We start from the raw sequence: 24300 nt of genomic DNA, 5'->3' as shown, positions 1-24300 counted from the left end.
GTCTGTAGGATGGTTCCCGTTCTCTTGAATGGCTCTTTGATTGTGTTGTCAATGATTATGAATTTTAAAAAAGGTGCATGTTTCAGCCATTATGGCGCGCTTAAGATTGTAATATCAATACAGTTATTGCTCATCTTCAGGAGTAAAAGCATCAGTAAAAAATACTGGAGGCGTGTGGCGCAGTGGGTTGTGCGTTGGTGTTCAGGTTCAAACCCCAATGCAGTCAGCATGTCGTCGTGTCCCTGGGCAAGACACTTCAACCCAAATTGCTCCTGTTGGGATTGCCCACAGTATTGAGTATGTAAGTCACTTTGGATAAAAGCGTCTAACAAGTGACATGTAATGTACTCAGTGATGGTGAAGCAAAGCTCAACTGTCAGTAGGACTTATTCAAGGACAAATGAAAAGGGATGCAAATAACATCACAGTTACATTTGACAAATATAGTAGGGCTTCATACGCTAATGCTGTGTTGAAGTAATGGGCGGCGCAAAAGGTTTCTCGTAATTTTTAAAGAAAGCCGGTAACATGAATTTCAGGATTCCTTCTCTCTCTACACCTGTATTAAAAATCTAAGAAAGTACATATTCTTGCCAGTTCCAGGTGCCTGAAACTCAGTAGTTTTGTTGTTTGTTGCTTGTAATATGTACATAGTGTTAGAAAACAAGACCTGGTAAATGACTGTTAGGTGTGTGGCTCATGCTGTGATTTGGCGGTGAGTTCACAGTCTAGCCTCTCTGTTCACAGCACTCCACAGTCCAGGTGCTCCCGGTGGTTTAAAATAGAAACTACTCCAAAACCAGGGTGGTTTCAACTCTGCAAACATGCTGTTTTAGCAGCTTTTCTTATTCACACAGCACACTCTGGGGACCTGGAAAAGCCCCGGTGAATGTGATGAATCTGCTCTTCCATCAAACTCTCAGAGGTGGGGCAGACCGCCCAGAGCAGCTCCAGGTGTTTCTCTGGGGTTAAAAATAGAAATGTGCCTGTAAAAGGAAAGTTGATTAAGAACAGGCTAGAGAGTGAGAGTGAGAGAGGGCGGAGGGGGGAGGTTGGGGGGGAGACTCCAGGGCCAGATGTGCGTTTGATAGAGGAGGTTCTTTAAGGAAGTTGTTTGTTTTAGCAACAAATTGACTCCTGTGAGTTATGCTAGACCTAGAAGAAGCTTTATCTGCCATGGTTCAAATGTAGAGGAGCTTTTGGGCTGAATTACCCATCTGCTGGGTGAATGACACAATGTTTAAACACGGGGAATAACTGAGAAGAGCACACAGACCAGTAGATGAGCTATTATATAAATCCTGCCTGAAAAAAGATCAACGTCTCCCTTGATCAAAGGGTAATTGTTCTCCCAGGATTAGCATTATATATATAGCAAATATGTATTCAGCTTGGTAGGTCACTTCTAGCATACAGATGTGAGTCATGCAGTCATTTTATTTGAATTATTAGTTGATGAACTTTGTATGAACACAACAGTTGCATTAAATAAATAATTTAATGGCGAAATATCCAATTTAAAGCAGTTACACATTTTAGAATACTGAACATACAAAATACAAGCCTATTCTAATCACGATAATACATGTGTGTCACAGATGACCCAAATAATTTAAAAAAAAGGTTTGAATTCACAATAAATCCAGTTCATATTTCTTTGGCAAAACAATAATTAACAATGGAATAGTTGTAGCACATATACAGTAGGTTTCATGTAGAGATGTTTTTAAGTCTAGTAATATCTAAAATATAAAGTCCTTGAGGGCAATTTTTCATCTGTTCTCTCAGATCAGAATGTAAGCTTTTGACTGCCTCTACAGCTCTGACGTGGGGTTATTAGAGTGTGAAGCTGCAGTAAAGGGAACAATCCTATGTGGCCAGTTATTTTAGTGGTTTGAGGAGTGGGCAGCACTCTCTTGGGACATTTAGCTGTAACTTGAGTGAGTCTTTCCAATCCAATGCTTTTTTTTTAATGCAGCTCTTCGGCCCTGCTGCTGATTCAGAATGGAGGTCTGTATGTTTGACTAAGCCACTTGTTGAATCGTCTGCATAGTTCTCCTTGACAGATTTTGCACTTCCATTCTTTCGCTTAGTCTTAAAGATATTTTTGCCAAACAGCTGAGCTATAAAATGCCATTTCAGCATGAAAATAATTAGATGAGATGTTAAGAAATGTCGTAAATGGGTAGGGCTAACAGTTTGACCTCCTCTTCAGTGGACATTTGAGATGAGATATGGAATACAAACAGGATATCAGCTTTGGAGCAATAATGCTGGAGACAACTTAAGAGATCAGTAGTACCAGGAAAGTACAGTTGCAAGAAAAAGTATGTGAACCCTTTGGAATTACCTGGATTCCTGCATAAGTTGGTCATAAAATGGAGGAAGCCACTGCTGTCCAGAAAAAACATTGCTGCACGTTTTGAAGTTTGCAAAAGAGCAACTGGATGTTCCAAAGCACTACTGGCAAAATATTCTGTGGACAGATGAAACCAAAGTTGAGTTGTTTGGAAGGAACACACAACGCTATGTGTGGAGAAAAAAAGGCACAGCACACCAACATCAAAACCTCATCCCAACTGTGAAGTATGGTGGAGGGAGCATCATGGTTTGGGGCTGCTTTGCTGCCTCAGGGCCTGGACAGATTGCCATCATCGACGGAAAAATGAATTCTCAAGTTTATCAAGACATTTTGCTGGAGAACTTAAGGCCATCTGTCCACCAATTGAAGCTCAACAGAAGATGGGTGGTGCAACAGGACAACAACCCAAAGCACAGAAGTAAATCTGTAAAATACGCCTTCTGGAGTGGCCCAGTCAGAGTCCTGACCTCAACCCAATTGAGATGCTGTGGCATGACCTCAAGAGAGCGATTCACACCAGACATCCCAAGAATATTGCTGAACTGAAACAGTTTTGTAAAGAGGAATGGTCCAACATTCCTCCTGACCATTGTGCAGGTCTGATATGGAACTATAGGAAACGTTTTGTTGAGGTTATTGCTGCCAAAGGAGGGTCAACCAGTTATTAAATCCAAGGGTTCACATACTTTTTCCACCCTGCACTGTGAATGTTTACATGGTGTGTTCAATAAAAACATAAAAACATATAATTGTTTGTGTGGTTTTAGCTTAAGCAGACTGTGTTTGTCTATTGTTGTGACTTAGATGAAGATCAGAACACATTTTATGACCAATTTATGCAGAAATCCAGGTAGTTCCAAAGGGTTCACATACTTTTTCTTGCAACTGTATGTATAGGCCAATTTTCCTGCACTGGTATGCACCAAACCTTGATGAGAATAAGACATTTTCATCCCTTTAAGGTTAAACAAAGGTACTGTAGACAACTGTCAAACAGGGAACTGTGCTGTTTCTGCCATGATTCATGTCCCCCTCTTACAAAGCCACACAAGCTTTCCTTTCCCTTTTCTTTGCTCATCTTAGCCTTTTCTGTTCTTTCTCAATGTCTGTCCTTTCCCTGCCCACACCCTCCTCTCTTTTTCTTGTCCCCTGTTTCTACACCTTCACTTAACATTGGTAATCCAAACTGTAAAGGATAGGAGTATAATCCTTTTTTTTTGTATGTAATCAATGTCCCAGGAAATCATACTTTATTTGCCTATAAAATGTAAATGTTACAGTAAGGTGAGGAAGATGTCTTCAGAGTATTACAAACTAGTAAAAAAGATGAATCAATCAAATCTTCACTTATCTTTTCTCCTCCATACTGTTTCACTTTTATTTTCCTTGTCTTTTATCATCTCGTTTCATCACTGTACGTGCTCTGCCTTCCATTGTATCTTTGTCTCCTGCCTGTCCTTTCAGGCTTACACAAAGTTTAAACAGCATGCTGAAATGAGAAGAGCAACCCTCAAGGGGAGTCTAGTATAATAAGATAAGCAAAACTTAACAAAAATACACAAAAATACACCTATTTTAGCTCGAATCCCAAAATAAGAAAAACAAAGAATCGATTTACTTCTATCCCGACAATCTTTATCTGACTTACATTATCTATAAACATACTAAGAATCTTCCAACTCTTAACTTTTAGTATAAATATGTGTTTCAAGGATAACAGGCTAGGTTGAAATGGGGTTTTCTCCCATCTAAACATTCACTAAATATTTACGGTTCAGTCAAAGTGGAATGTTCCATGGCTGTGAAAAACAAGGAAGGACCTTCATAAAAAAACATGCTGGTCAAGGTAAACCTGGCCAGCTTTATCAAACCACTAAAACACTGTTATCTGTGAACAGTAAAAAACACTAGAAGAGTTATTGACCCCAGTTCTGTGTGTAACTGGATGACCAATAAAGTCACAGTTATGGCCAACATAGTGAATGTTCAACCCAACAGTGCTCGTGAAAAGTCTAATATTTAAACCAAGATCGGAGCAGAATGCTTACCAAACAGGCTCCGGGCATTTTGAAATGTAGGATTACATTTCATTTTCTGTAATGGAAAATCTGTTCTTATTTATTTCATTTATTTATCTAATGCCTACCATAAACCTGTCCTGATTACTTTGAAAACTAGAGCCCTCTCAAAACCAAAGACAATCTGTAATATCTCACAAAGATTCAGTCACATTTTTACACAACAAAAAAAAGTATGATAATATTAAAGATGAACAACAGTTGAAAAAGACTGACCAAAGACTGCTTTGGCTAGCAAAACTCTTACTATATTATTAATATTATGACATTGAATATTCGTCAGCTGCAGACAGTTAAATGGCTTTAAAAGTAATTTGTGGTAAGGCCTGCAGGTAAATAAATATCTCAAATATACTAACACAGTTACACTTTCTTATTTTTTCAGATATGGACTTTATGCTAAGCTAGGCTCATCACCTCCGAGTTCTAGTTGCATGCAGATTTGTATTATCTAATTGACAATAACAAACCTATTAGATTATACTTAATTTTGCTTCAAAGACAAAATGTTATTCCTCATAAGTGATCTACGTGGGAAATGTATGGCGCAGTGGGTTGTGCGCTGGCGTTCGGATCAGGGGGTAACAGGTTCAAACCCCACTGCAGTCAGCATGTCGTTGTGTCCCTGGGCAAGACACCCCAAATTGCTCCTGTGGGGATTGTCCACAGTATTGAATATGTAAGTCGCTTTGGATAAAAGCGTCTAAAAAGGGACATGTAATGTAATCGACACAGTGTGAGCATTTCAGTCAACATTTGTAACAGTTTTCACCCTAAATTTAACATCTGAAGAGACATGGGTCTCATACTGCCACAGGCAATGTACAGAGAATGGCTGATGGACACAATCTCTGTCACTCACTCTACAAACAGTGGACACATTCCAAGCAAGCATTTCAGAATAATGAATAATGTCCTTTTCTTATGATTTGTTTTTGTATTTTGAGGGAAATTAAAAGTTGTATGATACTGGACAGCCAGCCAGCAGAGAACCATCTGCCTTGTCTGTTTATTCTGTTCTTATTTTTGTTTTGTTTTTTCATAAACTGATTGTTTGTGTGCATTTACATTTAACAGATGCAGCGTAGAGCTGTCTAACAACGTCTTCACAGACAGAGGGACTTTGAAGGCACTATTCACGTTTATGACTTGACTTTGATGTTGTCTGAAGCTTTGAACTTTAGTGAGGTTCAACTATTTCATACTTCTCAAATCATACATATGCAGAAGGGGACACACATTGATGGAATGACAGAGCGATAAAAAGACACTGAGCACCGCAAAGAGAGAAACAGAAAACAAATCAAGACGGTAATGACAAGAGGATGGAGATGCGGTAGAAGGAGAGAATAGATTGCAGAAAAGCTGGGAACACAGAAGATGGATCATGAAAGAACAAAAAGGGAGACAACAAAAGTGGCAGAAAAACACAAACAAGTGAGAAAGAGTTATAAAACAGGAAAGAGAGACAATGTTGAGACAAACGGGAAGGGAAACAACCCGGTAAGAGAGACATCTGGGACAGAAAGCACACATTCATACACTGTGACACCAAAAATGTTTAAACATTAAATCTCTCTCTGCCCCCATGCTGTTTGATTGGGCCATTGTCATATTACAAACCAATTAACTAGACAACACCTCCTAACAGGCCACCCCCCGCTAACCGAGAATAATCAGAGTGCCACTTCAAAGGTCTGTCTAAAAACTGAAGAAGAAGCGGGCTGAAGACGCAGAGGAAGACTTTCCTATTGTCTGTCTGTCAGACTGTAGAGTCAAGGAGCAGAGGAGGGTTGGTTAACCTTTGGTTCATTCACAGTCATCTTCTGGTTGTTTCAGAGTTGAACTTTATAGCAAGTGACAGTATAGACACAAACTCTCTGGGACAGTTTAGGCAGTTTGGGTTCACCACAACACACACAAGACATGTCACATGACTTTTCTCACTGCAGCAGCCTGTATCAAATGCACCCTGTTCATAATTGTAGTGAACATAAAATGGAAACAAAATCTAATTTATATTTGGTGATTCCACTTTTTACCAAAAACGTGGTTGTTTCAAAACAGAGACAGTGATGATATATCTTCTGTTTATTGATTTTCATGTGAAATAGGAGATTGATAAGGATATCCCCTGATATGATTAATCATTTTGGCTTTAGCATTTACATTACTATGGTTGGTCTGCCGCTTTGTTAAAATGTGAGCTATTTTATTAATTTGCCCTTTAGCAAAGGCTCTCTAGTATGCAGTGATAGTCTTGGGCTTCTATTGGAAGAGGACGTTTTAGACCCAGAATTAGCAGACAGAATTTCCCTGTAAAGCAATGCTTAAAGGGAATATAGAAGCAGATGTGTGATTATTCTAAACCCATTGCGTGGATCAATCAACAAACTTCATAATAATAAGTTAAAGCAAAAATGTTTTCTATTGCTCTTTTAAAAAGCATGACCAGCAATATTCTCTTTTTTGAAATATTATACATAAATGCAATACAAACAGCAACAGTCTGTGTTTGTCCCCCTGTCAATACTTAGCAAAAACGTATAATCCTGTTTATGTCGTGCCGCCCCAAGCTAATTTCTGCCTCCTGAAGATGTAAATCTTTAAAAACGATTACACCTACACGTGACCTGAACTATGTGAGTTAATCGATTAACTAGTCGTTAGTCTGTGAATTAAAAGCAGAAGCAGGCAGATCATATTCAGGAGTTTGAAAAATGCAGCATCTCCAGTGACCTGCCTTCAGCTAAAGAATCAGGATACAGACATCTTTATGGTCTGTCTGTCTGTGTGTGTGTGTGTGTGTGTGTGTGTGTGTGTCACCTACCTGTTCTCTGGGTCAGGTGTGGTCATGGCTCGGGTTACACAACACATCCTGAGTGGTATGCACCTCCTGTCGCCCTGCAGGGACAGTGAAGGCTGGGTGGGAGAGCTTGGGGGGTCGAAGGGGGAGCAGGAGGTGAGGGAGTGGCTGCCGAGGCGAGGAGACTCAGGAGGGGGGGTTTCCCAGCCGATCTCCGACACAGGGGAGCCCTTTTTGACGTACGGCGTGGCCTCACGCATGTACTTCACTGGGCAGAAAAGGAAGAAAGAGATTTCCAGTATACAGTCAGACATCGTGAAGAAGGTGCTATGGGGGCTTCATTTTTATCACATTAACTGGCAAAATATTAACACAGATTACTTACTTACGAATTTCACAGTGCAAAAATACTCTCACTACATTGAAGTGGATGCTGTACTGCTCAACTGCTCTGAACACTGCAGTCTCTTTTTATATGAATTGTGTTAACGCAGATGTTTATTTAAATCCAAGTATCCCGAATGTGTGATTATAAAAGCCATCTTTTTATGCGACCCCTTTTATTATATCAAAGGTAACAGACAAACTGCTGTTACGAGGCTCACTGCTTTGAAGAGAATTTGTGTCTGTCAAAGGGAGGATGTGAGGGTGTTTAGTTAAACAACAGAAAGAGAAACTGTTTAATGATGGTACCTTGGAGGCATTTGGCAAGTATTAAAGACAGTCATGGGGCAGAGTTCTCTCAGCAATATCTCAGTGCATAAATGATGCATTAACTAAAGATATGCAAGTGTAGCATGGAAATGCCTAGGCCCTAGGCATTTCCCCTAGGCCCTAGGGAATTGTCGGTATGACTTTATTTGAGACTATGAGACTTTTATAGCTGTATTAGGTTTGCATTAGGGTAGTCCACAAGTTAGATTTTAAAATAACATTTTGCACATGTAGTTATTCTGTCATTTAAAAGTATGCAAATAAAATGATGAGTGCTTGTTGCACTGACAGCAGGAAAACTCACTTGATCACATTATTTATTACCTTCTAATGCCCGTAAACTGGCCCGGTTGGCTCTCTGCTGTCAATTTTAAACAACAGCAAAGTCAAAATGCGTATACTCAAAGCAGACTTAGCTTAAGTTAATTTCTTAATATTAGGCATGCTGTAATGTATTCATGCTGTTAACTGCACTGATGATTCACACCTCGTCTCTGTTGCTACAGAAAGTCAGCAGCAAAAAAAGTTATCATCTAATAAACACTGAGCCATCTAACCCCCACAGCCTCCAACATTTCCTGATAAAACCATCACAGCTTATGCCAAGTACCTCAGAAAGCCTATTTTGATGTCAGCAAAACATAAATAAGCTCAATCACTGGGGGCTTGATTTGAAATTCATCGTGTTTTTAGGTTTATAAGGGTAGAAGAAAAGAGAGGAAGACATGACACATGTTTCAGTGAAAGACAGAAATAGAGACGCAGAGACAAAGCAGTATGCTTTCCTTGTCCCAAATGTTCTGGATCTTTGATATGCCCTGGATGTTTAATTGGCATATCCTACTGTACTAGCCGCGTTTAATTGGCATATGGCTGGTGGCGTTTGTAATCCAAAAAGTGAACTATTCTTGGAAGAAGCACTATAGACCCCTGTGAGACTGTGCGTAGCAAGCCTCACGCCAACCTGCAGACGAGAGATGACAGGCTGACACAAAACACAGAGCAGGAGACGGGGGTGATGTGAGAGTGTCCTGGATGAACCTTCAAAGAAGATTTGATCCAATTGCAGCATAGAATAACCCGCATAGTCTAATCAGATTAAAGGGCGGAAAATCCGCTTGTTAAAGGTGCTATACAACTGAATTCAATGGACTGAAAATATTAATTCTGCTGCAGTTGGGTGATGAAAACCTTGTCTGGTGATGTTTCTAAGGAGCCATGCTTCTATGGGACACTAAAGCACATTTAGGATTTAATATAGAAAAGAGGCAAACGGCAAGAAAAAAGGCAGCGAGTGTAACAAAGCTTTCAAATTTGAGATATATTTATTAAAGTACGAAGATGACACGCACACTGTCTGCCTCATCTTCTGTGCTGCAGAGCATGATGAAGCTGCAAAGGAACAGCAAATACATTAAATCCCCCAAATGTCTGTCTGTGCCAATCCAGCACTTCTGACAGACTTTGGAAAGGATCTGACAAACAAAAATGTTCAGCAAGTAAGCATATTTTTAGACTCCTGTTATCAAATGCACTATTTAATTGTAAGATAGCGGCAAACAAAAGCAAAACAACAAAATGGTCAGTGAACAAGAATGTGCTTTTTAAAATATTTGATATAAAGATGTGATAAGCTTTATAAAAGAGAATTAAACAATACAAACACAGTGGCTGTTGGGAATATAATTAATGCATGATACAATCTTATCGGCTAAATACATCAACTGGCAGTTTGAAGACATCAACTATCACCCTTGGCAATAAACCATTTATCATATTTTAAATTATTAATCAATTAATTTATAATGAAAATTATTCTTTCTATTGCTAATGAGGAATGAGATGAGAGGTTCACCAATGGCCAAACAGCTTAGTCTCTGTGATTTACAGTCCACTTTATTACCTGACTCAATTGAAAACACTCAATCAATCAAATGCAGCTATTACACAAACATATTTAGTGGTTGATTTGTCTTTGGTTAACCTTTACAATGACATTTTGAATGGAGCAAATGTACACTCATGGACCAGCAGCCTCACTGCGCCCAGAAATAAAGCTTGGCTGTTTCCAGCGGAGGGGAAAATAAATGGGGTGGAGTCGGTGTGATCATTACAGTGGAAGTGTGTGTGCGTTCCCATGGGTCGTGTTTCTATTCCATTACAGCACCAACACGGCCAACTCTGCACAATAACCTCAATAGCACAATAACAACTCGGAAAGGATAGGCCTTATACCGTTTGAAAGTAGCAGTTACGTAAATCAAAACCAAAAGGTCCAAATGAAAGGCTGCCATCACCCATCTGTCGGATTTTAGTTTCCATTTGTCTGTCTCGTGCTTAAGAAAAAAGTGAGATCATGCCCATACAGATGCAACTCAATCTTTTTCAGTATGACTCTTAGTCTCCACTGAGGGTAGAAACAGAAGCTTGGTGTTTCAGTAGTTGTGGTTTAGATGTCTCAATGTATCACCAGAGAAAAGTTGTTCAACCAACCAGTAAAAAAGCTACTTCATTTATGCTGTTTAAAAACCATTCAATAAAAAACACGGATTATTAAACTGTGCTCAAATCGAACACATTTTTTAAATGATGCAATTTTTTCTTCAGAGGTGTTCAGATGTGTCGTCAACACACACACACACACACACTTGTTCAGTCGCAGTCCTCGACATGTGTGTTTCAGCTGCAACAACCCCCTCCCTCCCTCCCTCCCACACACACACACACACACACACACACACACACACACACACACACACACACACACACACACACACACACACACACACACACACACACACACACACACACACACACACACACACACACACACACACACCTCATTTTTTACATAATGGTGCTTAACAGTATTTAATGGTGTCTGAAGTCACTGGAAGTTATACCATATGCTTATAAAGGGGATTTGTTATTTGGTGAGGAGGTGTACCAATGAAAAAAAATAAACCTCCTTTTATTGAGCCTGTGGGAGAGAAAGTAGAAGGTTTGACGTTGGTAAAGCTGGAATAAGAACAGAGCGGGGCAAAGAGGCAGGAAAAGGGGAAAGACTCCTCTGATCGCAGAATGAAGGCTTTTACTCTGTCGGCACTGAGGCAAGTAGCTGGATCCTGATGGCAGCACAAAATACCTTTTCAAATCCACCCTCAAGAGGTCTCTTCGTAAGATTTGGACCAACATATCAAAGAGTTCAAATATCGCCTCAACTGAACAATGAACAATGAACAGTGACTTGGATGGAGGCCCTTTTTATAGGAGGAATTTAACCAAGAAATTTGAAATGAGCGTGGGTAGAATAACTCACTGCCACTGAACTCTGAACTTGATGTCCAACAGTTACTAACTCTCTGCCAGCACTGAACTTTTAACAAGAGATGTTAAATATATTTTAAATCAGAAAGAAGACGATGGTAATTGTTGCTAAAACGTTAAAGATATGGCAAAGGTGAGCTGACACACTGTTTTGGAACCTATAGTTTAATAGCTATACAGTAGGTCTTCTGTATAAAAATCATATTTCTTTGGCTGTACATAGGAATTTAAGTACATATTTGTACTGAATTCTGCACACAGAAAGATGCAAATACAGTAGATGTTTACTCCATACTGCGCTACAGAAAGACTCATTATATGTGACATCTCATTACAGTAAACAATACCATGGATATTAGTGGACAAATAATCTCCCTAATAGGATTAAATGCCCTGAGCAAAACAACTAAAATACAATTTTCTCAAATAGTGCTGAGGCTTAACTATGTGCATTATTTACTGAGTGTATTATTTGTACGGTAAAGAATGACCTTATGCTACATTAAACTTTATAGTAGATACTCTTATTAAAGTATAGCATAAGTACAAATGTTTGTAGGGTAAAAGGTTTTGTTCACAGCCACATCTGTGTAGCCATTTCCCCACTTTCTGTTTGGGATCAGGGACACATTGTTTAAAACTCAAAAATAATTTCAAGTGGTTAACCTGCCACAGTTTTCATTGTAATCTGCACTGTGCTGTAAAACAGGAAACTTTATTATCATCAATCTTTAAACCAGTGAGCGGTGTGTCTCAGGTTTCATTATTGCAATAAATCATGATACATAAACTAACTTACTCACTCAAAACCAAAAACACAGAAAGTGAGAACAGATGCTTTACAGAACATGTACATCTTTGTAATCATCTACACCAAAACTGATTCAACAATCAGTGAAACTGCAAAACAGACTTCTTATTGGTCACTTTTGATCACCCTGTTGAATATTTTTTAGGCATAAAAGCCACACAATGCTAACACCAGGGCGCACACACACACACACACACACACACACACACACACACACACACACACACACACACACACACACACACACACACACACACACACACACACACACACACACACACACACACACACACACACACACACACACACACACACACACACACACACACACACACACGTCTAGACTACATATAAACCGTCACAAGCTCCTAACCACACACTTTGCATCACACACTGCTGACAACAGCACACACACTCATCCAGATATCAGGTGATGACAGGTAGGGCTTGTTAAAGGATCAACAGAGGAGCTTACAGGACACTGACTCATTTCCTGTCAGCCAAAGTGTAGCAGATGTTATTGAATTGTACTCTTTTCTTTATTTCTTCTGCTTTTAAATAACAGCTTTTTGGACTTGATGCTTACAAATGATAGTCTGATGCTGTGTGTCCACACTGAAATAGATTTTCCTTACAAAGTGAAACTACTACCAGTTTCAACCTGGATTGTTTTTTCTCCCACTATACCCACTCATATTCATCCGTTCTGACAAAAAGCCATCTCAATTATTTATATATGGGGTCCAGTAGTTAGTTGACGGTAGGGTGAACCATTCACCCCAACATTGTGTACTCTTAGTGTAGCAACCATCATTTTGATTTCTCTACAATAGATGTGAGAGGGGTAGGGAGTATGAGAAAAATATGGAATTTAAAAGGTTTGGGCGACTGTGTCTTTTTACTTTCTGAAATCAAAACCCAACAGAAAGGGCATTTGGAATGTATTAAACAGTGTGTTTGTGATGGAATAAAATGTACACATTGTTACATTTTAATGGTAAACCCACCATCAATAAAGCTGTAAATTGCAAGAGTGGAAATCTTGCCAGGGGTAGCTAGAACAAAGCAGGGCAGATCTTATGGTAAGGTTACATTCTATCACCTCTAGCGTTTGCATAAGATAGCCTTGATAGGCTTCACAGTAGTAGGTATTATTACAGCCTACTGTTAAAGAAAACTGCAGAACACTTTTGACACACCTTTAATGGGAATAATATAATGAGTATTCTCAATTAAATCTAGCTATAGTCAACCTGTACTACTTTGAGGTCGGTTCTAGCCTATTTACAGCAAGTCAACCATGAGAATTAAATCTTCGTTCAGCCTACACGTAATTCAATGAATGATCAAACAGGTATAATCATCATACTATGAATAATCTGACCCTCATTGTGTGGGGTAGACATCATCTACATCTCCTTCTGGCTCTAAAATAGACAGTAATCAAAACGTGTTAAGAGCTTTACATATGAAACTATCCAGTTTTAATTATAGAAAAGTGAATTGAGTTACGCAATTCTCCAAAGGAATTGTTCTCATCTCTTTTTATCCTATGAAAGTGTTCTTTGTTCTGAGGGAAAAGATACACTTAACACCCCCATGGTTCAACTGAATTTTCAATCAGCATTGCATATATAACAAAACAATTGTGAAAAACAACACGAGGCGAGGAGAGTAATCAAGGATGTGCAAACTGGGAATTGAGAAATGCTGAAGGAGAGAACAGGGACAGCTGTAAGAGTAGTTATCCATTACTGACACCATTCATGAAGTTATTACCACCGGCAGGTAAAGGGGCAACGGCTCCTGATGTTTTCATCAAGGGCATCTCATAGGTTGTCAATTGGCCATTAATTTAGGGAGAGAAATAAAGTTACAGCGTATGGGCAGGACCTGTTGACGTCCATGAGGCGTTACCGCAGCATCCGGACTAAAACCACCAGACTCAGGGACAGTTTCATCCCACAGGCAATAAGACTGTTAAACACCTTAACTGTTGAAGCAAAATCTGTTAAACACCTGAACAGTTGAAATAACATCCCTAATATTCATCTGGCTGCTACTTAAAAAACATTTTAAAATTATTTATCTATTTACCTATATATCCTATTTCAATAACTTGCATATAGACTCTTATTTCACTATTTAAAACTATTTTTCTTTTTGTATTACTATTTACTTACTACTAAAAAATATACATATATATATATATTTTTTTTTTTCTGTTTATCTGTGTTATTGTGTTGCTTTGTTGGAGAAGCCTGTGACACAAGATTTTCATCGGCATAACTACACTGTAGCTATGTTCGTATGACTAAATAAAAAACCTTGAACTATAGGCGCTTTCACACCGGAGTACTTTTCCCCATACTTTTCCCTTTTAGTTCCGATAGTTCCTGGGATTTTGCGTTCACACCAAAAAGAGAACTTAGTTCATGAGAACTTTTACCCCCTTTTCAGTCCCTGCTAGAGAGGTGGTACTTTCCTGGGGAGAAAAAAGTTCCAATTTCTGATTGGCTGGGCGGATTGCAAACCACGCCTCGTAAAACTGAGAAAAGTTTTGTGATGCCGCCATTGTATTTACTGGCATTAGCATTATTAGCATTAGCATTATCCCAGCGCACCAACAGAGAGAGACTAACTTATGGCAACACTAAAAAAAACATGGGAGCGGTGGAGTGATGAGGAGGTGTCGGCATTCTGGTGATTTACTCGGAAGGCCAGTCCCCAACTCCGGGGACTTCGGGTGGCAGTATACGCCGTGAAGTTGTTTGCGGCCTGCCAGTAAACCCAAAGCAGAAGAAGAAGTAGTGGAGTCAGCGGCTTAATTTGCGTAATCTTCCCTCAGGGACTTATTCTGGTGTGAACGCGATCTGCTCTTTCGTTCCATGGGGGAACTAAGTGCTGGGAACTAAGTACAACAAAGTACTTGGTGTAAAAGCGGCTATTGGGTCTTTTTTGCATGTCTTTTTGAGAGAGAAGTTCAAGCTTTTTCCATTATTGCTCTCCTTGAAGTGGACATCTCACTTATGACCGTTTTCTATTATCGACAGGTCTAAACGTCTGCTGTGAAAGAACAAGGCAAAAAGCTTTGCATATTGTCTGTAACAAAAATATGCTTAAAACATTGGCTGCAACTCTCTATAATTCTAACAATGGCAACACGTGGGGAGAGGGGGTTCAAACACTGTTTTACAGTTCAGCAAGCACTTTGTTTTCGAGCATGGTGGGCAGCCGGGTGCTGTTTTGCTTTAGGATCAGACTGTGATGTCTAATTATAACAACCTCCAGCAACACCCTCCTACCAATAGCATGTAACATAGGCCTTTTTCCCCATTCGTTTTGACTAGTCATAGTAGCATAAAGGCACAGGTGTTACTTATAGCATAAATGATGGCTCCTGTAATACAAGTGACTAAGATAAGGTGTCCTGATTAGAAAGTGCTTCAGATGGACCTTGTTAGCTGACCTAGCGATCTCCAGTGTGACTCAAATTGCAAATACAAACCTGTGACTGTATTATTTATTGTTTTCCTATGATATATAATCAAAGGCGTTATTTGTGAACAGAAACAGATTTTCACTGGACCTCAATAATAGCACTGGCTGCAGTTCCATAGGCGCTTTGTGGAACAGCTGCAGAAGCACCCTGATTGGTCCCTAAAGGGTAATTCACTTCAACATGTCAAGCTGCATGCTGAGCAACAGAACAGAGCCGGAGAAATCCAGCGTCTCAGGGGACAATTTAACACAGCAGATGCTCTCTGACAGTGGGGCTTGAACTGTGGTCCTCTCAGTTTTCGGCCACTGGGTCAATCTACTGCCCTAACATAGCCTGAAGGAGTGAGAAGTCGCTGCCTATTCTAGCTAAACGTGTTCTCCATTTCTTTAAACAAGGTTCCAGTAGGGCTTGCCTAATCTATGGTTGAAATCACAAACACACACGTACAAGCTCTCTTACGTACACAGTCACAAAATGCACAAACATGCTCTGCATTGTACACACAGAGTTGCAGAACCCTCTCGAGACGTGCACTATCTCTCAGTTGAATTAGATGTTTCCTACCCTTTCTCAGAATCTGTCTTAAGTAAGTAAGTAAGTAAGTAAAAGTTTATTTCTAAAGCACCCCTCCCAGCACGAATGCACAGAGTGCTGTACAAAATATAGCAGTCAAAACAATTAGGCCAATATGGCACTAAGGCATAATAATAACAAAGCATAACATGACAGGAAAATAGAATAAAAACTTAAAAACAATATACAAACATGAAACCAAGTGCAAGAGGACCAGTGATCGACAGTGACAGGACAGTGACGTGATGAACGGCCTAAGACTGCTCAAACGCCTGCTTAAATAAGTGCGTCTTTAGGTGTCCCTTGAACAGGTTGAGGGAGGGAGCCGATCTCAGGATCGGGGTAAGTGCGTTCCAGAGTCTAGGGGCGGCCGCCCCAAACGCCCGGTCCCCCCTGGTCTTTAGTCGGGTCCTGGGCACTGCCAGAAGCCCCTGGTCAGAGGACCTCAGCGAACGAGTGTTTTGGTGTGGTGGAATGAGCTCGCTGATGTAGGCTGGGGCTTGGCCGTTTAGAGCTTTGTATGAGATAATCAGGATCTTGTACTGGATCCTGAAATGAACTGGTAGCCAGTGCAGGGAGGCTAGAATGGGGGTGATATGGCAGGATTTTTTAGACCTGGTGATTAAGCGGGCGGCAGCGTTTTGAACCAGCTGCAGACGGTGAACAGAGGCTTTGCTGAGACAAGTGAAAAGTGAATTACAGTAGTCTAACCGGGATGATATGAATGCGTGGACAGCCATTTCAAGCTCTGCATGAGACACAATGGACCTGAGTTTAGCGATGTTGCGGATGTGGAAAAAACACTCTCTTAGAGATGCTTCATACTCAGGCGTAAAATTCGAATACATCTCCCATTTTAATTGTTTTTTAATTTGGAATTAGAGTTAACATGATGGCTTACGCGTTAAACACATCTTATCCCCCTTAAGATCCACGAAACCCCTTGAAAACACTTTGAAGTCATTTGTACTATTCCTCTATGCTTCACTGCTTTGCCAAATGCAAATTATCTGTGTTAAATTGCACTTATTTCTCCCTGTTACCCTTAAGTTAACCCTGGCTGTCATCTTAATATCAGACTGTTAGCCTCCCTCGTTAGCTCCCCTTCCGTTCAGTCTCTTTCTATCTCTTTCCCTCACAGCACTTTGCCCATTAAATTCACATTTCAGCCCCTACTCCCCTCCCATCTCCCTCTCTCTCTCTCTTCCTTCCTTCTTGCCTGCTTCTTTCCCTCTCTCCTCCTGTCTTATCTTGGTAAGTTTTCAGCTGGGACCTGCTTTTTCCTCTGCAATGTAGCCGCTTATGTCCCCCTGGGAAGGATCATCACCATGTGTTTGTGTGTCTGCGTGTGTGTGTCTGTGTGTAAGTGTGCATGTGTGTGTGCAAGAGTAAGAGACACGTTGTTCTTACCATTTTGGGTCACAGGAACAGGAATAAAAATCTTAGGGCTGGGCACTTGTGTGTTACATTTTCCGGTGTGTGAATGCTTTTTATATTTGTGCTTGAATACTTGAGTATTATGTAGTATATGTGTGTTTGTATGTGTGTATGTGTGGGTTTTCAGGGGATAAAATAGTGTCCTTCCCTCAGGGTGGATTGTGCCTGCAATTATCCTGATTTCGTCTTCACTTTGGCTAAAAATTGCACAAAACTAACTGGGTTGCACAGTTTTTGTGAGTGATTTGAAAGCAAGTCTGTTTGTGCGTGCGTGGGCATGTGTGTGTGTGTATGTGTATTTCTGTGTGTGTGTGTGTGTGTGTGTGTGTGTGTGTGTGTGTGTGTGTGTGTGTGTGTGTGTGTGTGTGTGTGTGTGTGTGTGTGTGTGTCTATATGTGAGAGACACTTCAGGAACTCTAGAGCTGAATTTGTTCAAGCATGAGAGGATAAGAGACGATATAAGCTGAACTTGTATGATCTTCCCATGGCCCCTCTGGTTGCATAGTAAGTGTTAACATACTAATCTGAATCTTAACTTATTTTGTGCAAAAGACAGCAATTCAGAAACTTGATTACCACCCAATTGTGTATAAAATGTATAAAGTAGTTCCCCCTCTTCTGCTGATGATCAAACACATTTGAAAAGCTTAATGACAGTTTCCAATCGTGGGAGATTGTTTGGCGCCTACAAAGTGAGGCACTGTTAATGAAAAATGTAAACAAATGTGATTAGATGAGATATGGATAAGGCTGGTGTCATAACCACCTGCTATCTTTACTCTTGCTACCAGCCAGCACTTCATATCTTTGATAGAAAATAAATAACATTCTACAGCAGAGGTTTTCATTCCCAGGCTTCAACACTCAGAGCCCTGCTGCTTTTCATTCTGTTCCTCTTAGGGAGTGATTTGCATCTGGGATACTGAGTGAATGCAATCAACTGGTAGGTAAAATTCAAATATTTGCAATAGGTTGTGTCATGAGGACCACTGACTGGTCTGCAAAGGAATAATGCATAAACCAGCCCAACGCCAGTAGAGGAAATAGTAAGACAAGAGGGATGTTAAAATCTCACAGGACCCCTCTCTGCAACTAGGTTCCCATGCATGTATAGGTCCAGAGCTTCCTTGGGGATCTTTGAGTAATGTTATATTGGGTCTCCAAAAGAACTTATGAAAAAGCTGAAACTCACGCACTGATCTCTTTTGCTGTACACTCCTTCACAGAAATGTATCAGAACACACACTCACATATCGTTCTTCCTAAATAAGACCTTATCTTGTCCAATGCACGACAGGGATTGGGGCATGAGGTATGAAAAACTTAGGATTCCAATGCACAGTCTCTGATTCAAATCTCTGTCTAAAATGATTTCTGCCATCCACACAGTCTCAGCTTGCCTACCTTCCAGTGTCACCTCTCTCCCGGCCCGTTTCAGCGCCTGCACAGCCTCGTCGTGGGTCGCGTCCCGCAGATTCATGCCGTTCACGGACAGGATGGCGTCCCCCACGTACAGAGCCTGGGTCTGATCAGCTGCGAGCCCTTTGAATATCTTACTGATGAGAATGGGCATTTTATTCTCCTTCCCGCCCTTGATGCTGATCCCCAGTCCCCCTATCTCCTGCTTGGTCAGCTTGACGCACCGCTTTCTGTTGGCGATCGCCTCGGGCACTCGCTCCGGCAGGTCCGTGAACGCGGTGCGCACAGTTTGGGGGCCGTTGTTGGAGTTGGTGTTATTGTTGTCCAGGTAGGATCCGTTGGTAACCCCGTTGGAGTTGACATTGTCGTCCCCGTTGTCGTTTACGCAGCCCTCCTCGCAGCTTAACGTAAGCGCTTCCTCGTTTAAGTTGACCAAAACTTTGTGCCACCGCTCCCGCACCAAAACCTCCACAAATCCACTTTTTTGCACTCCGGAGGCACCTGAAACTCCCGTCTCGATTACCACCGCCATCTTTGGAGCATTTCTTTAAAATGACATGTGATTTGGTTCCCAGCACGCTCTCACACATTAACTTCCCCCTGTCTCCCTCTAACTCAGCGTGGACTTTGCCCCTCTGAAGTTTCTGTGGGACTTGTTAGGAGTCCCGACCAACCAGCCCGAGCCCTTTTGGAGAAAGCTGCCTGCCGCTCCGCCTGCCGGAGATCCTATCTGCGGGATGGAGTTTGCGACCCCCGCCGTCAGCCGATCCAGACCCTGCATGCACAAAATGTGTTAGCAATTTCCCCCCAACATTTGAGACTTGACAGTTGTTGAACAAAAACACTACACATTCACCGAAAAAAAATATTTCATTTTTACTCGTATCAGGTTTACAACAAGTAGCCTACATACAGTATACTCTAGGCCTATGTATACCGACTTTGAAATCAAATGAACGTCTATTTGAATAAAACAATCACAAGGGCTGTGAGTGATTTGGCCACGTGGAACTGAAGAAGCAATAGGAAAGATGACATTTCCATTATGATAGCCCATAGTTTAAATACATCAACTGATCTGAAATATGAATAAAAACTGAGTATCCAGTCTTCAAATTCCCAGTGAGACCCACTTTGCTGAGCGCGTTCACGTTGCAGGCGTGAGACCGGGTATGCGCGTACAGGAATTCGCCTGTGCCAGTTATGATGTTTAAAGGAAAAAATAGAAAAAGAGGGTTTTGTTTGGAAGATCTGTCACGGAGAGACCACCCCCTGAGAATTTGCTTTCCAACTCTACTTATTATTGTTATTTCCACACAAAGGGACACCCGCGTGCACTGTCAATCTTGAAGGCTCTACCGTCAGAGTGCAACCAGGGTTATCACCACAATGCCTGCAGACGCTGAGTGACGATGACCCCGGTTCAAGATCTGGGAGTGACTGACAGGTTTAGGAGATGCAGACAAAAGCTACAGATCATGCTGCTGGGGCCGGGTGGGGGGGTTTCAATGAAAACTTCAAGTACATAGAAGTTACAGCTTTCGGGTGTAACAGTACTTAAACATGCATTAAAACAGCATGCCATGGTACTCGAACCGACCGTGACACTTTGAGCTATTATCAATGTACCTACGACACCTACTGGTGGCAGTCTGTGAGGGTGAAACACAACAGTAACACTTTTTAGACGAAGCCACACTGGTAAACTCAGAGATACAAAAGGCTTATTTGTGCCAATTAGAATAATCACAAACGCATTACAATATATAAATGGTATTTATTTACTTGTATTGACTTTTGCACACATAGTTCTACATTGATGCGGATCAGTTATGTGTCACTTTTATTATTTGATTCATTTTGCTGTGAATATTGTTTTATTTGTCATACAAAGACAAATATCTTGCCCTGGTGGACACAGTAAAATATCATTCTATTTGACTATGCAACCATAACCCACAGATGTCTTGAGATTTGAAAATGATACTAACAAAACTGACTGTCTTTACGTAACTGCCCAAGTTATTTAAAAGCATTTTTGTTTTTTAAAACAGGTTTTTTTTATTAAGATGCTTAGGTAAACATATTTATTTTTGGATTAATAGGCTGTTAAAAAATATATATTAGATACAGCAAAGCTTCTTGACAAAACCTTTGAATCACCTCTTTGACTTTTTTTTCAGAACTCATCGTTTCTATTCTTGAGGATGTGTGTGTGCAATTATTCAAGTTGTATAATCACTGGAATATAGCAGTCTATGAATGCTGTACACATTATATAAACTTCTTTATTGCCTACCCTTTAAACTACAATGTATCATTACTACTGAGCTGCACCAAAAAGAGGATTTATTTTGAGAGAGAGACTGAAACATAACAATACGCAGGCTTAATGAGGTGTAGAAACTACAATTGATTTTTACTTTTATATGGAAATTAGCTATCAGATAACATGTACATTCTTTGTAGTGGTAACGACCTTCAAAGCAAACAACCAAACAAACAAAGAATGCAAATCTGATTAAAGGTGATGGTATTTAAAGAATTTTTAATTAATCTTTTTTTATTCCTCAGGCAGTGCTACACTCTAGATTTTTTCAATACAACAGGGAGCAGCTGCAGACTCATGCCTACACACAAACGCAGAATCACACATGGGGCTTGTACTGTCAGTCTATGAACCGCCTATGGAGCAATTAAAATGGTAGAGTGACTTGCTCAATAGCACTGCAACCTATACAGGAGATGTCAGTTTTCAGAGATGAGGCGAAATTTCTCTATTTCTACACCTCCGTATTATTACATCGTTTAAAATGTAAAGGTACCCTGAAGAGAAATCTAGTAAACATAAAATATTCTGTTTACATTCAATGTTTCTCCCGAAAATGTTTGTGTGAATCATTGAGCGACTTTCCTTCTTCATAAGGATTACTTGCAACGCTTATTATTTCTGCATTATTTACCACAATGTTTACTTGTTTGCAGTTGCACTCCATTCATTCCTTCCTTCCTCTCTCCTCTCACCCTATTTTATATATACATTGAAATTGTACTCAAGTACACTACCTGAGTATATATTCTCAACACCCTCTTGCATATTGAGCCTTGATCATAGAGCTCTTTGAATGAAAGGCAGTTCCATTATCAATTCCTTACTTGCTGAACACAATTCCTGAAATACACAAAGCCATTACACTGAAGATGAATGATATCAATCAAAACAAGGCGTTTTTTTTCTTTTATTAAAGTTAGTGTAAATAAAGCAATTCACCAATGACAACACACAATGTTTTGGTGGAATGAACATGAGACAGAACACAATTCATTACATCAGAAAGGAAGAGGAATGACCAACACTTCCTGTAAACCATGTGTAGATTTGAGTCTCACAGGGCTGCGTTCCGATAATCCAAAAATCAGCTCCTAAATTCTAACCATATCTCCTATCCTTGACCTCTGAGTGAAACGTCACGGGGTTAAGGGATAGTGGATAGGAGAATTAAAAAGGACTTAGGAGAAGAGACTGCGGTACTTTAGAGCAGAGGTTCTCAATTGTTTTTCAGCCAAGGACCCCTTACAAGATAGAGAATACACCAAGGACCCCCTCATTCTGATTTGTGATTTTGGGCTATATAAATAAAAATTGACTTGACTTGACATGTATGTCCCTTGGAATAATCTGACGTAGCCTATTTTTTACACTTCTATAGTGTTACTTATGTGAAAGAACAACACAAGAGCAATGTATTAGAAATATATTAGATATGTATTAAAAATATTTGCACCATCTCAACACAGAATACCCATAAAACAATCAATCAATTAGCTGCAACACTGTACCTAAACAAAATATCAAAGGAAATCAAGAGAAAAGTTGATCATTTCAAGTGCATTTTCAGACACCACACACACACAACACACACACACACACCACACACACACACACACACACACACAACACAATGCACACACACGCACACCAGCACACACACGCCACCACGCGACACAACAAATTCGTATTTTAGCTCCTGATTTGAAAATGCCCCTTAGGTATGGCTTTTCTCACCCATTTCCATAGCCCCCACCAAAAAGTTATTTTCCACCAGCCGCCACTGTCCATGGGGATACTGTCTCTCTGTAAAATCTCCACAACTGACTACTTTTTTAAATCTGATCAAGTATTGCCAGCTCAGTTTTAACGCATTAAAATCAGTATCCAGTGCCTTCTTCAAGTAAAAATGTTTAACACAAAGAAATGGATACTGCTGTACTGGATGAAGTTGTTCAATTGGGACAAAATTCAAGAGAAAAAGTGATAAATTTGGAAAGTGGCATTTCAGAACACACACACACACACACACACACACACACACACACACACACACCCACCACCCACACCCCACAGCACACACACACACACACACACCACACCACAACCAACACACACACACAACCACACACACACACACACACACACACACAAAGATAACACATCAAGGTGTTGTCATCTTAGTTAAATTAAATGATTTTATAAAAGTCTAATAACAATAATAAATGCAGGCTATAAACAATTTGACACACCATGCCTGCATTGACACATTATATCAAGTACATTGGCAAAACAACTGCACTGCATGCGCTAACATCTCCAAACCCACTACTTGTAATGGCCCAGCCAGCTCTGGACACTATTGGATGTGAAGCAAGGCAGTCCATGAAGCTGATTGCTTCTCTCTGCCAAGTTAAGACACACAATCAAACTAAATCTATAAATGCAACATACACGTATCTGACATTCGTTGCTCACTTACATAACCACACATACCCACACACACACGCACCGCACGCACGCACACGCGCGCACACACACACAACACACACACACACACACACACACACACACACCACACACACAGACACACACACACACACACACACCACACACAGGGGGCTTAAAATGGGCGGGGAACGATCCAGAACAGCGTTCCGGCCACCTGTCGATTAATAAGTAAATAAATCCTGATTGGGCAGTTTCATACAATAATAATGTCAAGAGAGTTCCACGTGCTGCCAACTCTCACACAATGACATTTTTCACACGCTCTCAGCCCACAAGTCCATTTTCTCAAGCAGTGAAAAAACAACATTCATAACTGATTAATGTCGATTGGTGCGAAACGGAGGACACTACTGCACATGGCGCAACAGCCAGCACCAGGCAGCAGACCATCTGAATAGCGACTGAAACTATACACCACAACCTGTATTATA

At 40.5% G+C, this 24300-nt stretch overlaps 2 protein-coding genes across 3 annotated transcripts in view; both read right to left on the bottom strand.

Annotated features, from left to right (window-relative positions):
- The window catches only part of sntb1 (syntrophin, basic 1), a 34065-nt gene extending 14379 nt beyond the window's left edge, over positions 1-19686 (bottom strand). For both annotated transcript variants that reach the window (XM_010797059.1, XM_010797060.1), the window contains exons 1-2: positions 19015-19686; positions 7271-7514 (exon numbers count right to left, since the gene is read on the bottom strand). In XM_010797059.1, the coding sequence (XP_010795361.1) occupies positions 7271-7514; positions 19015-19561 (791 nt within the window). In that variant the 5' untranslated portion in view covers positions 19562-19686. The remainder of the gene's footprint in view (positions 1-7270; positions 7515-19014) is intronic.
- LOC104967573 (carboxypeptidase Q) overlaps positions 1-24300 on the bottom strand; it is a gene marked incomplete at its 5' end in the record, with an annotated part of 309328 nt that overhangs the window by 280952 nt on the left and 4076 nt on the right. The gene's annotated exons all lie outside the window — the stretch shown is intronic.

The sequence above is a fragment of the Notothenia coriiceps genome, unplaced genomic scaffold (genome assembly GCF_000735185.1).
Source record: "Notothenia coriiceps isolate Sejong01 unplaced genomic scaffold, NC01 NC01_scaffold00037470, whole genome shotgun sequence".
NCBI classification, from domain to species: domain Eukaryota; kingdom Metazoa; phylum Chordata; class Actinopteri; order Perciformes; family Nototheniidae; genus Notothenia; species Notothenia coriiceps.
The sequence above is the reverse complement of the archived record's forward strand: the minus strand, read 5'-3'. Positions and strand labels throughout refer to the sequence as shown.